General features: G+C 33.9%; 1 protein-coding gene across 3 annotated transcripts in view; it reads left to right on the top strand.

Moving 5' to 3' along the window:
* POT1 (protection of telomeres 1) overlaps positions 1–12821 on the top strand; it is an 80626-nt gene that overhangs the window by 21307 nt on the left and 46498 nt on the right. For all 3 annotated transcript variants that reach the window (XM_019452619.2, XM_019452620.2, XM_019452618.2), the window contains exons 5-7: positions 1333–1446; positions 2205–2252; positions 4845–4959. In XM_019452619.2, coding sequence (XP_019308164.2) covers positions 1333–1446; positions 2205–2252; positions 4845–4959 — 277 coding nt within the window. The remainder of the gene's footprint in view (positions 1–1332; positions 1447–2204; positions 2253–4844; positions 4960–12821) is intronic.

Below are 12821 nucleotides of genomic sequence, written 5' to 3'. Positions count from 1 at the left end.
CTTCCTGTGTTAGTTTGATTAAACAACTTTAAATCTTACACCAAAGTCGTAAGTTTTCATTTAAATCAGAATATATTGGTCTGATGTAAGTTGAAAGCATTGCATATTTTTCAGTTTATAAAAGTAATTTATTCCAGAAGCATTCTTACTGCTTATTTTATTTCCCATTAAAACTGCCTAAAAACATAAAGAATATTCAGTGAGGATAATTTTCTCCCATTTAACTATGAAGAGTTGTGTTTATTTAGCATTACCAACACAGACAATTATGTTTGCAGTCTCATGTAAAGAATGGAAAAAATGCAGAAATTTTCAGACTTAAAATATCTGAATAGAGCTAGAGATCTTAGAAAGGCAATATAAGGTCCATACTTTGATTCAATTTGTTCATGGAGGGCCTACTTTGGGCCAAGCTCTATAAATACAGAGCAGAGTAACACATGACCCCTGTCTTCAAGGTGTTCACAGCCTTGTTTAATAGGTCTAAGTAGAGAATCCTGGGATTGACACGGGACCCTTTCTTGTATGTACAAAGCAAAAGTCAATAATGCAGAAGGCTTCCATTGGTGGAAATTAAGATTATTGAAGGAAGCTGCCTGAAGCCCACGAGTTTTTATGTATCTTCAGATTTTGGTGTTAAAATTAGAAGAGTAGAATAATATATATAATGCATAAATATAAAACATGTTGAGTGTATATGTTCCAGTATTTAGAAAATAAGGCGGTTTAAAGAATGAGAGAGGCAGGAATAAATGGGAATTGGCTTCTTATTACTATTATAAACCTAAGTAGAAAGAAAATATTTTTTTCATATTAGTACATAAATGAAAATTTCTTATTTATTTTCATATTCTGGATTTGTACGTACATACGTTAGCTTTTTGACAGTGTGGAGTTTTTACACTAATGAAATGTCTTTCTCAATGTAGTCTCTCAACTCTGATATTTAGTTTCATTTAAATTTCATTCTTATTACTCTTGGATCATCTCTTGTCTCTTCATTATTTGTGCAAACTTACACAAATTGAGGTAAGCATTGATTTTTGAACTCTCACTAAATAGCAATTTTCAAGTGATTTAGTTGGTGTTTTCCTGGTCCATGAATTAGGACATTGCACTAGTCTATGGCTACATTGTTGATGCCCTTTCAGAGGAAATGATAGTCTCAATCTTATATTCAGAAAACATTAAACATATGTAGGCTAACCTATAAAAAGTTTTCCATTTTATAGAAATCATTCCTGTTTTTAAATAATAATAAAAATAAAAATGTGTATGACATTCAGAATTACAGATACTTTGATGATTTAAAACCATTTTTTTTCTATGTAGGATACCATTGCAGTGGCTGGATTTTCTGTCTTGTCAGCATCTTCATCTACAGGCAGAGACGGTAAACATTGCTTATTTTTGAAAGCATTTGAGGACTTCAGATCAACTGTTTATGTAAGTGTGTAATTTTTAGTCTAATCATATCATGAGTTCAGGTGATGGAATAGGAGTAGTATTTCTATAAATCTGTAGATAAACAATTTAGTCTGAGTTTTGTTAATTAAATATTTTAAGTTTAAAAAATAGAAATTCTTTTATTGGCTTTATGTTTAGAATCACTCCAGGTAGAAAAGAAAGATCCTTTAAAGTTAATTATTTATTAATGGAATTTTTAAAACTTCATAGGTACTCTAGACCTGATATTATTCTTTGCAATTATACCATCAGACTCTTGATGGTGTACTTGATTTTGCTTTAAATTTATCAAGTGCTCCTTTTTAGGTAAAACTGATTTCCATTTATCTTACTCTTTATGAAGATGCCCATTCTCTACCTCCTGCTTCACCCCTCCCCCCACAGCCTCTATTGTGTGTGCACACACACAGAGACTACCTATTTGGTCAAGGGTGTCAGAGAAGTAGAGTTGGGCTAAGCCATGTGCCTGCGCTACTGTCTGCATGTTTTCTCTAGTGTCCAGAAGGGCCTTATATAGGCAAGGGGGGGGGTCCTGTGATATTTCAAATTGATAAATTACTCTTAAGCTAAGCTTAGACAACTTTACATGTGTCAGTCTTAATTTGTAAGACATAATTTTATGCTATTCTAATGAATTTGAATATTATACAGTTAAGTGTGTAGCTTTATTGCAATTAAAGGTCTGCAATCACATTGGAGGTTATTTGTATACAAGTAAATCCTCTTTCTGTTTTCAGGTTTATGTTAAATCCGTAAGAGATTTTTCTACAGAATCAATGTCTTTGGTAAGATGACATGCAGTTTAATATAATAGAGTATGCACACACCTCCCACTCACACACACATAAAAATGCACACATGTATATGCATACATATATGTATTTTTTTGATCCACTTTACAGTCTGATTTGAAAATACTACCAATACAGTGGGAAAACATAATCTCTACATTTTTGATATCTAATAATGTTAAATTTGAGTTATGTATTTACCTGGTAATTAATACCTGGTTGTTCTATTGTCTGGAGTATCTACTGATATTTTGTATAAGCTACATATGCAAGAAAATTAAAATGGAAAAGAAGTTTTATTGTGTGAAGATAATGGGATAAATACTCCCCACCCCCCCCGCACCCCGAGAGAGATTGAGAGAGAGAGAGAGAATTTATCTTAGCACAGAGCCCAACGTAGGGCTTGATCCCATGACCTGAGCAGAAACCGAGTTGGATGCTCAACTGATTGGGCCACCCAGGTGCCCCCATCCATCCATCTATCCATCCATTTATTTATTTATTTATTGTATATTTTTTATTCGATTAGTACTACTTTCAAACCTCAGGCAAATTCTTTTGTTTCATCATCAGCTATATTTATAAGCAGATTATCAGGTGCCAAGTTGCGATTTGACAAATAATTTAATTTAAATTTTTTTTATTTAAAAAGTTTTTTCTTTAACGTTTATTTATTTTTGAGAGAGAGAGGTAGAGCACAAGCAGGGGAGGGGCAGAGAGAGGAGGAGACACAGAATCCAAAGCAGGCTCCAGGCTCTGAGCTTTCAGCACAGAGCCTGACACGGGGCTCAGACCCACAAACCATGAGATCCTGACCTAAGCCGAAGTCAGACACTTAACTGACTGAGCCACCCAGGGGCCCCTAATTTTAAGGATTTTATTATACTTGTGATACATTTTTTATTTTTATTTTTTTAGTATTTTATAAAATGTTATAGCTGTAGGAAAGTTCCCATTTTTATATGTGAGGTACATGTAGCTGAGTGAGACTGGATAAAAGGTAATATATTGATGAAGTTTAATGTAAAGTTTACCTTCTACCTGTGTTCTTAAACCTTTTGTTTCTAATGGACAGAGTCCAGGGACTTTGTTTTAGTTAACAATGATTATGGGGTATAGATTTTATATTCTGAATAATACTATATGGTAGAATAATTTAAATTTGTTATTTAGGGAAACGGTAACCAATTAAAGGGTCGATATAGTTTTTTAAAAGCATGAATTAGCCCCAGGTATTAGTATTTGTGAAAATTGTTTTAGATTGCTTAGCTTCAAATATTTGATACATCCATGAGCCTGTATATAAGGAAGAAGTAAACAAAAGAGCCTCTGAAATTGGCAAAAATGCTTTTTCAGAGAGCCCAGGTATTCTGAACTCCTCGAATATAACTTAGATGCTGTATACAATATACTGGCTTCTTTACATGGAAAGTCAAATTATAATCAAGAAGTTGTTTGTTGTCCATGAATTAACAAGCACATTACAGGGATGGCCGGAATGGTTGATGTCATTGAGCTGTGCTGGCCTACCCCATTCATCTATACGTTAGGGAGATAACTTTTGGAGATAATATCTTGGGTCTAGTTATTTTGTCAGCTGAGCACATATCTTCTCTTTTCTGTCCCGTATGCTGATCATTATTTTTCTTTCATCATTGATGGGCTACACCTTTTTCTATATCAAGGTTTGATGAGATTTCTAAGCGCTGCCTTTTCTTGTGTTTGAACTGAGATATCAGTTTCCTTGAAAAAGTCAGTTAACATGTTTTGATTTGATTTTTAAAAGTTTAACTCAGTAGTGTGGTAGATAACCTTATTTCCAGTTGTGGATAGGATGGATGGGTGATGGGACTAGATGTCCGACTGCTTTTAAGGATTATTTTACTAATACGCAGACATGTCCTTATAAATCAGTTTCCCTTTTCTTTCTAAACTTCTGTGCAATTATTAAAGAAAACTTTTGTTTCTATTATTACCATTAAAAAATTTTTTTTAAGTTTATTTATTTTGAGAGAGACAGAGACAGTGTGAGTGGAGGAGGGGCAGAGAGATAGGGAGAGAAAGAATCCCTGGCAGGCTCCATGCTGCCAGCACAGAGCCGGATGGGCTTGAACTCACAAAACCGTGAGATCATGACCTAAGCCCAAACCAAGAGTCGTATGCTTAACTGACTGAGCCACCCTATTAAAAATTACCATTTTTAATGTCTTTATACCATTTATAATGAAAACCTGGCTTTTTTTAGGCCTAAGTAAAATCTTCATAGTGTATAGGAAAAGAAAAAAATACATATCATAAGTTTTGTTATTACTTAAGATTAAAATCCAGAACCCAAATCTCTTAAACTGCATTTCTTAGAATTGTATACAGATTGCATTATTTATAATCAAAGTTCTTTCTAAGAAAAACTGGGTGGTTTATATAGTAACCTTTATAAGCTGTGTATTTCCTTTTTTTTCAGACTATAGACTCTTTTTAGACACTTAAAAGGAAAAAAAAATGCAATTAGATGGATTTGTTAATTTAAAATTTTAATCAAAACATCATTCTAAACACTATATATATTTACTGTCTTCTCTTTCTTAGGTTCCAACAACACATTATATATATACACCCCTGAATCAACTTAAGGGTGGTACAATCGTCAATGTCTATGGTGTTGTCAAGTTCTTTAAGCCTCCATATCTAAGCAAAGGAACTGGTAGGTATTAAAATTAGCGAAGATTTTAATGGACTGGAACTACTTTATTGGTTTCAGAAACATAGCTCCTTCAGTACCCTAAGTCTTAGAAACTCAGTTCTGATTTATAATTGCCACACAACATGGATGCATATGTTTTGGCTTGGCTGTTTTATAAAATAAGTATGGTCTTAAGATTCCGAAGACTAAGTTAAGAAAAGGATGCTAAGGGGCGCCTGACTGGCTCAGTTAGAAGAGCATGTGGCTCTTGATCTTGGGGTTGTGAGTTTGAGCCCCATGTGTGGTATGGAGATTACTTAAATAAATAAAACTTAAAAAAAAAAAAGATGCTAATCTGCAACATATAGTATAAAATAAGCTAGGAAAGGTAACTATATAAACAAATATAGAATATTTTAATACTGTACCCCTGGTATATAAATCACTTCTAATTCTGGTTATAGAATTTAAAAAAGACAAAAGTATAAAAAAATAACTACCTGTAAACACTTTAATGAATACACAATATAAAAAGATACAAATTACAGCATAAAGTGTATGTGAGGAGGAGTAGAAGTATAGTTTTTGTATGTGGTATTATCAGCTTAAGATAGGTTGTTGTAACTGTAAGATGTTTTATGTAAACTCCATGGTCACCACAAAGAAAATACCTGCAAAAGGAAATGAGAGAGGAATCAGAGTATGTCACTACACACAAAAAAATCAATGAAATACAAAGGAGGACAAAAGTGCTACAAGACAGAGAACAGTTACCAAAATGGCAGTAATAAGACCTTTCCGATCAATAATTACTTTAAATGTTAAAAAAAAAAAATTAAACACCCCAAAGACATAGTACTTTGGTGGTTTTTGAAGATAATTGAGGAATAAGCTAATTAATTCTGTATAGTAATACAAGCTTTTAAACAGAATTGCATAGAAAAGAATAAAAAAACATGGATTTCAGTTTTCTGAGAGTTAATATGGCAAACACACCATTACACCTTTACCTTGGTTTAATTCAATTTGACTAAATTTAACAGTCATTAATGCATTTAATCTGAAACAACATTTGTAAAAGGCATCATTATTTATGTATCATTCAGAAAGCTCTGCCAGTTGAGTTATGCTTCACTGTCCATTGTAAGATGTAGCCGTATTTTAAAGATGTTAAAAATGCAAAATGGTGTTGTTGATGAAATCCTGTCTTTATCTGCTGCATGCCCGCCCCTGTGGCTCATGCTTAGAGACACAAAGATGTTCTCGTTGAGTTCATATTTACAAACTATTTTATTAAATTACACATATGTACATTTTATTATCGTGGAGTGAACTTGAAGTGTACTCTTTCGTGGGGAGATGGGAGAAACATCTTATTCTCATGTGGTCAGAGTATTTTGTTAATGTAGACTGTGAAGACTTTGTGTGGAAACGACTGTGTGAAGACTGTTAAATCTAGAGAAGTTTGAAATCAGTGGTACGTAAGTCTGAAGAGGGATGTTTTATTGGAAACTGATGATGGGGCACCTGGGTGGCTCAGTCGGTTAAGCGTCCGACTTCACCTCAGGCCGTGATCTCATGGTTCATGGGTTCGAGCCCCGCATCAGGCTCTGTGCTGACAGCTCAGAGCCTGGAGCCTGCTTTGGATTCTGTGTCTCTCTGCCCCTCCCCTGCTCGCGTTCGTTCTTTCTCTCTCTCTCTCAAAAATAAATAAACATTAAAAAAAAAAAAAAGAAAACTGATGATTTCTGTTTTAGCAGAAAGGGAAATATTAAACATTAAGGTTGGAGCAAGAAGTTATTAAGTATTTATTTCTTAAATATTTTCATTTGACTTTACTTTCTCCCAAAGTCTGTGTTCCCCGCGCCATCATACTGATCAACATAGACTTGCATACTTCCACCTTGGTGATTTCTTCTCATCTTCAGGTTTTGTTCCCCCCTGAATCTTAATATATGCCCATTCTGGGAATTCACTTACAAAGGTGCGATGACTATGATCCTCTTCCAATTGCGGGTGTTTTCTGGTGGCCTCTAATTAGCCTGCTGAATTCAGGAATAAGCTATATTACTGCAAATAAAGGTCCACCTGACTTGGTAGAAGGTATAATTTTAAAACTTTTTGCACTTGATATGTTGCTAATTCTTGTCATTGAAAGTTTTTGCTAATCAGCAAATATATTCTAAAATAGCAAATGCTAATGTAGAACAAAATGATAGCTGTTTTTAGAACATTGATGACTATTAATTTTAAGTTGTTATTAGACAGCATAATCATGTTTTCTTCTGACAGTGTTGTTAAATCATATGTATATAATGAAAGCCTTGGGGAGCTATAATATTTATTATATATTCATATGTATTTTATATCTCTATCAGATATGTTTAGTTGGATCCAGTCCCTAAATAAAAAAGTCATGAGTAGTAATAAGCCATCTGTTATTACAATGATAATATGTTTCTCTGTTTCTTCTGAGATACTAAATTAAAATGAATCTCATCAATTTTATCACAACATATTGAAACTAAAGTATATTTTAAAGTATATTGATAATGTCTTTACTACTAGCAAGATGGTAAAGTTTTAAATGATCTTATATAACTTTAGTTACACTTTTTATTTCTGTTGATAGAACTCATCCTTCAACATACTGCAAGAAAGGGAGTCAGACGAAATAGCACTTTTTGTGTTGAGGAAAAGATAAACTTCATTAGTATTACCACTGAGATGTCCCTGAACAATCCACAGCTGCGCCTTTTTTATATTATGTAGAGCAACTTTATTTTGCAAATATGGGGCTGCAATCTTAAATACTACATCCAGATGTACATAACTAGTTCTGTGGAGGAAAATTACCTATATGTAACTCAAATTTAGGTAAATGGAAAGAAGTTTATTCTGTTATATATCGTTTGCTAGAGTTTTCGTTAAAATTTCTTTTAAAAATGTTAAATTTAGTGCCATACAGGCCATTTGATGCACTCTAGCGTTTGTACTTCTTGACTTAAAACTTCCCCTCCATAGTAATAATGATTACATACGACCTGTAGCATGCAGCTGTCTTCTTTTTGGTAGCAACCACTTCATTTCCCAAGCTTTATATTCAGTCTTGAACAAGTTGTAGCTTTTTATTCTTGCTGAAGTCTGTCAGTCCTGTTGCTAAAAGGACAATAGATACTTACATTCTTCTTCAATTATGATAACATTCATCATGAAAACTGAGAATTTCTGAAAGATTATGGAAACAATGTATATTAAAAGATCTTTGTATCATCGGAATTGATTTTAATAATGACTCATCAGAGGTATGTAATATGTCCTCATTTGTGTAGGCAGACAAGGTCATTGCTGCCTTCTTAGGAATTTGAAATTTTATAGCAGTTATCTTTGAAAGCCTCACATTTCCTTTTGCTTTAGAGAGCTGGCTAGACAGGTATGTACGTTTTTTTGCCTTAAACAGATAACATTGATTATATTTTTTTAGGTAACACCAATGAAGAAGTTTAATTTTAGCTTTGTCTCAGATTTTAAGAAATAGCATACAGCTATTTTTAAGCGTGAGGCACATTTACTCTGTTCTCATTGTCTGTTCTTGCTAAATATTATAAATGTACGCAGGCCATAAAACACTTCCAGGCTTAATAGTATGGGACTCATGCTTGTTTGTTATTGATAACATAATGTCTGCTTGCTCTGTGAGCAAATGGGAGAAGTAAAGGCAACCCTGTTTGTGCTTACTTTTCTAGTATTTGAGTCCAGAGGAAGGGAGAGGATAACCAAAATACTTACATCATGTTTTTGCTGTCCACCTCTCCTTTTTTGTCTTTTTCTTTTTCAAATTTTGGGACCCTGCAGCTCTCCGCCTTTTTGTGCCACATAATGTGGCACATTGCCTGTGGCTCCCTAGCCTGTTACTTCAAGAATGCTTTATGAAAAACTTACTTGTTTTTCATACCGTGCCTCCCATTAAAATCCTCCATTTTTGGAAAGCAGTTTGATTAACCTCAAACAGCTTTAGATGTTACAGTGTTTCCAGAAGCAGACCTTTCGTTTGCTGTTCATTATCTTATGAAAGGATACCTGTTTTAGCCAATAACTGAGTATAGAATCCGATTTCTTAGAGGAGTATCCAAAACATTGCACTTCTGAGAGCCCCTAACTATTTTGCTTCTTTTACTTCTTGCGATAGAGTGCTAGGACATAGGGCCCTGGGAGTTTCTCTTTTCCTGTAAAACATCCCAGCTAATGCTAGAATGCTAGTCGTGGCTGGGTAAAAATATTTTCACTTATAAGAATGAATGACTCACCATGTATACATTTATATCAAGTAGCATTATCGTTTGAATGTTTTTGTTTCTTGGGAGTGTTAATTGTTGCAGGTTAAATGATTACGTAGTGTCTTTTAATTTTTTTAAAGCGTTAAACTCCTTCATATTTTACATTAAAATGGTTAAAAATAATTTAATTATTGAATAATTAATAACTCATTGGTGTTAACATAATATCCAGAACACTGCTGATTCATCAAAGAGAGATTAAAGCATGTAGTACAAATTAAAATTACATGTATGTTGAATTATATTTTTTATTTTATTTTTTTACTTTTTTTAATGTTTGTTTATTTTGAGAGAGAGAGAGAGAGAGAGGGCACGTGCAAGCAGGGGAGGGGGAGAGAGTGAGGGAGAAAGAGAATCTCAAGCAGGCTCTGTGCAGGGCTCAAACGCATGAACTGTGAGATCATGATCTGAGCCGAAATCAAGAGTTGGATGCTCAACTGATTGAGCCACCCAGGCACCCCTCCCCTTTTGTTTTTAAATTTATAATGCATCTTTGGAAGTTTTAACCCTTTTGCTGTCCTGCACCCTTATGCAAACGAAGACAGCTATAGAGCTTGTCCTACAAAAATGCACATGCATGCCTGAAGACTTAAACATGCCATGTGGAAGTTCACGCCCCCATTCTTTGAACCCCAGATTGCAAACTCCTTATCTGTGTTACGTTCATATGTTATTTGAATATTCAGCTGGTATCAAGACCACAGCATACGTTTTTGGTTTAATGTATGGCTTTTAAAATAAATAGCTTTTTGGTTCACTCATCTGTTCCCTTACTCAGTAAACATTAAGTACTTTCTATATGCTGTGTATCATATTAGACATGGAAAATTCAAACATATGTAAGTCATTGTTTCTACCCTTAAGGAATGTTTAAGACAGATAATAATTACAGTACAATGATTATAATTATTTATGATTTCACTTTGTTTTTAGTCTTTCCTTAATTTATGAAATTCCACTTTTATTCATCCACTTTATTGTTGGAGGTGTAAGATAGAATCTTCATTGTAAAACACACCATGCTTTTGAGTTTATATGTTAAAGTTGAATAATGGATTTACCTATTATAAAGAATGGAGGTTGTGGATTGGGCAGGCGTGGGGTTTTCCATTTCCTAAGAACTAAAAAATAACATCAAGTTGAGTGAGGTAAGACTCTTCTCAAGTGTTTGGCTATCCGACTTTCGGGATCAGGAAGGCATCTAGGGCATGGTTAGTCATCACTTAACCTCTTAACGATTTGGAAAGGTGAGCTACACCTCTCTTCAAAACTATTTCCAGCTGTTTTGTCCATGCCAGTAAGAAGTAGGTTTCCACTCGGACAATGAAGGTGGAGAAAGAGGTCACTGAACCTTTGTATTGCCTGCTTGCTTATATTCAGGAATGACTATGATGAAGCTTGAGGCTTCTATCTGGCTTTCTATATATATCCTAGAACTGACTCTGTCTTTTATGACCTTTTCCTCAAACAAATTATTAGCCTGCTTATTTAGAGAATTATCCTTATGTTTCATTAGTTTATGATTTGAATTGCTTTAATTGATCATAAATATCAGTACTGTTTCTTCATTCTTTCTTAAAACTTAAGTTACATCCTTTTATTCATTCAATTAAAAAATTTCTTTGCCAGCCCTGTGTAGCCTTGTACTGGACTTGGTTGTTGTCCATAGTGATAAAATGAGAGAGTCTCAGAGAGTTTTTCCTGAGGGAGATGAGGAAGACCTGAATTGAATCAATTCGCTAAGGCACAGTTGTATGCTGTAACTAAAAGAAACAAACAAAATGCTTTGGGAGCAAGAATGGAGAGATTAATGCCAACAGGGGAAAGGCTACTAAGAGATACGGCATTTAAGCTGAACTTTTGAGGATAAATTGGATTTTGATAGATGAGGAAGAAGAGGCCAGCATTGCAGGTGTTGGAATAGCAATAAAAGTTGTCAGACTTTTATAATGAAAATGTGAACTTTCAATTTCAAAATCTAACTGCTGAAGAAGTTAAATAATAATTTTAAGTGATGGAACATCTGCAGTATGTTGGTGCATAATTTTATGCTCTTGTAGCAGTCTTTTTCAGGGATCATTATTAAAGACTTATAATACTTCTGTTTTATACACTTTGTTTATATTCTAGGTCAAAATTTAAAAAGTATTTTTTGTATTTAACTTTCTGTATGTGGTAAAACTGATTGTTTTATTATGTATGTAATGAGCAACTTTATTTTTATGATAAAACTATAATACAGTTGGCGGTAGGTTTTTGAAAGATTATGTATTCAGAATTATTACAAATAAAATGTTTTAAGTGGCCATCAGTGGAATGCTTTGCTACATTACTTATCAGGTCAAGTGGATTCTAGTAATATTTAAGTCACAAATATTACTTTCAGTTATAAATTGCTTTGATTTCTATCTGCATTTTTAAGATCTTTTTCAGTGTACTACTTTTCTTCCACTTTACCCACATTGATTAAGATAATCAAAATATATTTTCGTTTTCAGTTTGGTTGTCTTTTGTCAGCAATTTCTGGAAGCTTCTCTTATATTAGTGGTATTAACCTCTTTTTTGTCCTAAGTGTTAGATGCTTTTTCCAGCTTTTTAGTTCTGGTGCTGATAGTTTTCAAAACACAAATGTTTAACATACTTTTGGAGTCATGATTTTGTTTGGAAAGGCTTATTCATTGTAAGATTCGAAAAATATTAGTCTGTATTTTCTTAAAATTCTTTAGTTTTTTTTTTTATTAAAGTTTATTTTGAGAGAGAGAGAGAGAGCATGTGCACAAGCAGGAGAGGGGCAGAGAGAGAGAGTCAGTGAGTCAGTCCCAAGCAGGCTCTGCGCTGAGAACATGGAGCCCAACATGGGGCTTGATTCCCCGAACGGTGACCTGAGCTAAAATCAAAATTCGTGGACGCTCAACCAACTGAGCCACCCAGCCCCTTAAAATTCTTTAATATTTTTAAAAACAGATATTGCATATATTACCCGGAATTTTGTTTTGTTTGTTGTGTGTAATGGTCTGACTTTTTCCTGGTAAGTTTCATGTTGTTTCAAAATCATGTATTAAATAATGTGATGTGTGAGTCACATATAATATGTGTACTTGTATATAGAGGTCTGAGGAGCAACGCCTAACAGAACTCCAGGTAAATTTTCTTCTCCCAATATGTGACTCTGTGATGGTTCTCCTTAATTAAGAGGAGGCCTGTTCAGCTGTCCAATTTTTAATCATTAGGCAGAGTATTTGCTACAATCTCCACGTGAACTTTTTGGAGATGTTTGGGTTGGTAAGATTCTTTATCTCCATTCTAATTTTTCATATAATAATACAGTCTTCTTGTTGATCTTAGTTTTTGGTTTCTTCATTTATCATTTTAATATTTTTTAAGACTTGCAGGAGTATGTTGCTTACCTCTACAATATTCATACTAATATGCTTTCTTTCTGTGTACTACCTTTCTGGACACTTCATATAGATAGACTCATACAACATCTGGTCTTTGCTTCTGGCTTCTTTCACTTAACATAATGATTTTGAAGTTCATTCATGC

The sequence above is a fragment of the Panthera pardus genome, unplaced genomic scaffold, assembly GCF_024362965.1.
Source record: "Panthera pardus isolate Hobbes unplaced genomic scaffold, ASM2436296v1 HiC_scaffold_8, whole genome shotgun sequence".
Taxonomy (NCBI): domain Eukaryota; kingdom Metazoa; phylum Chordata; class Mammalia; order Carnivora; family Felidae; genus Panthera; species Panthera pardus.
Note: the sequence above shows the minus strand (reverse complement) of the source record. Positions and strands in the feature narration are given on the sequence as shown.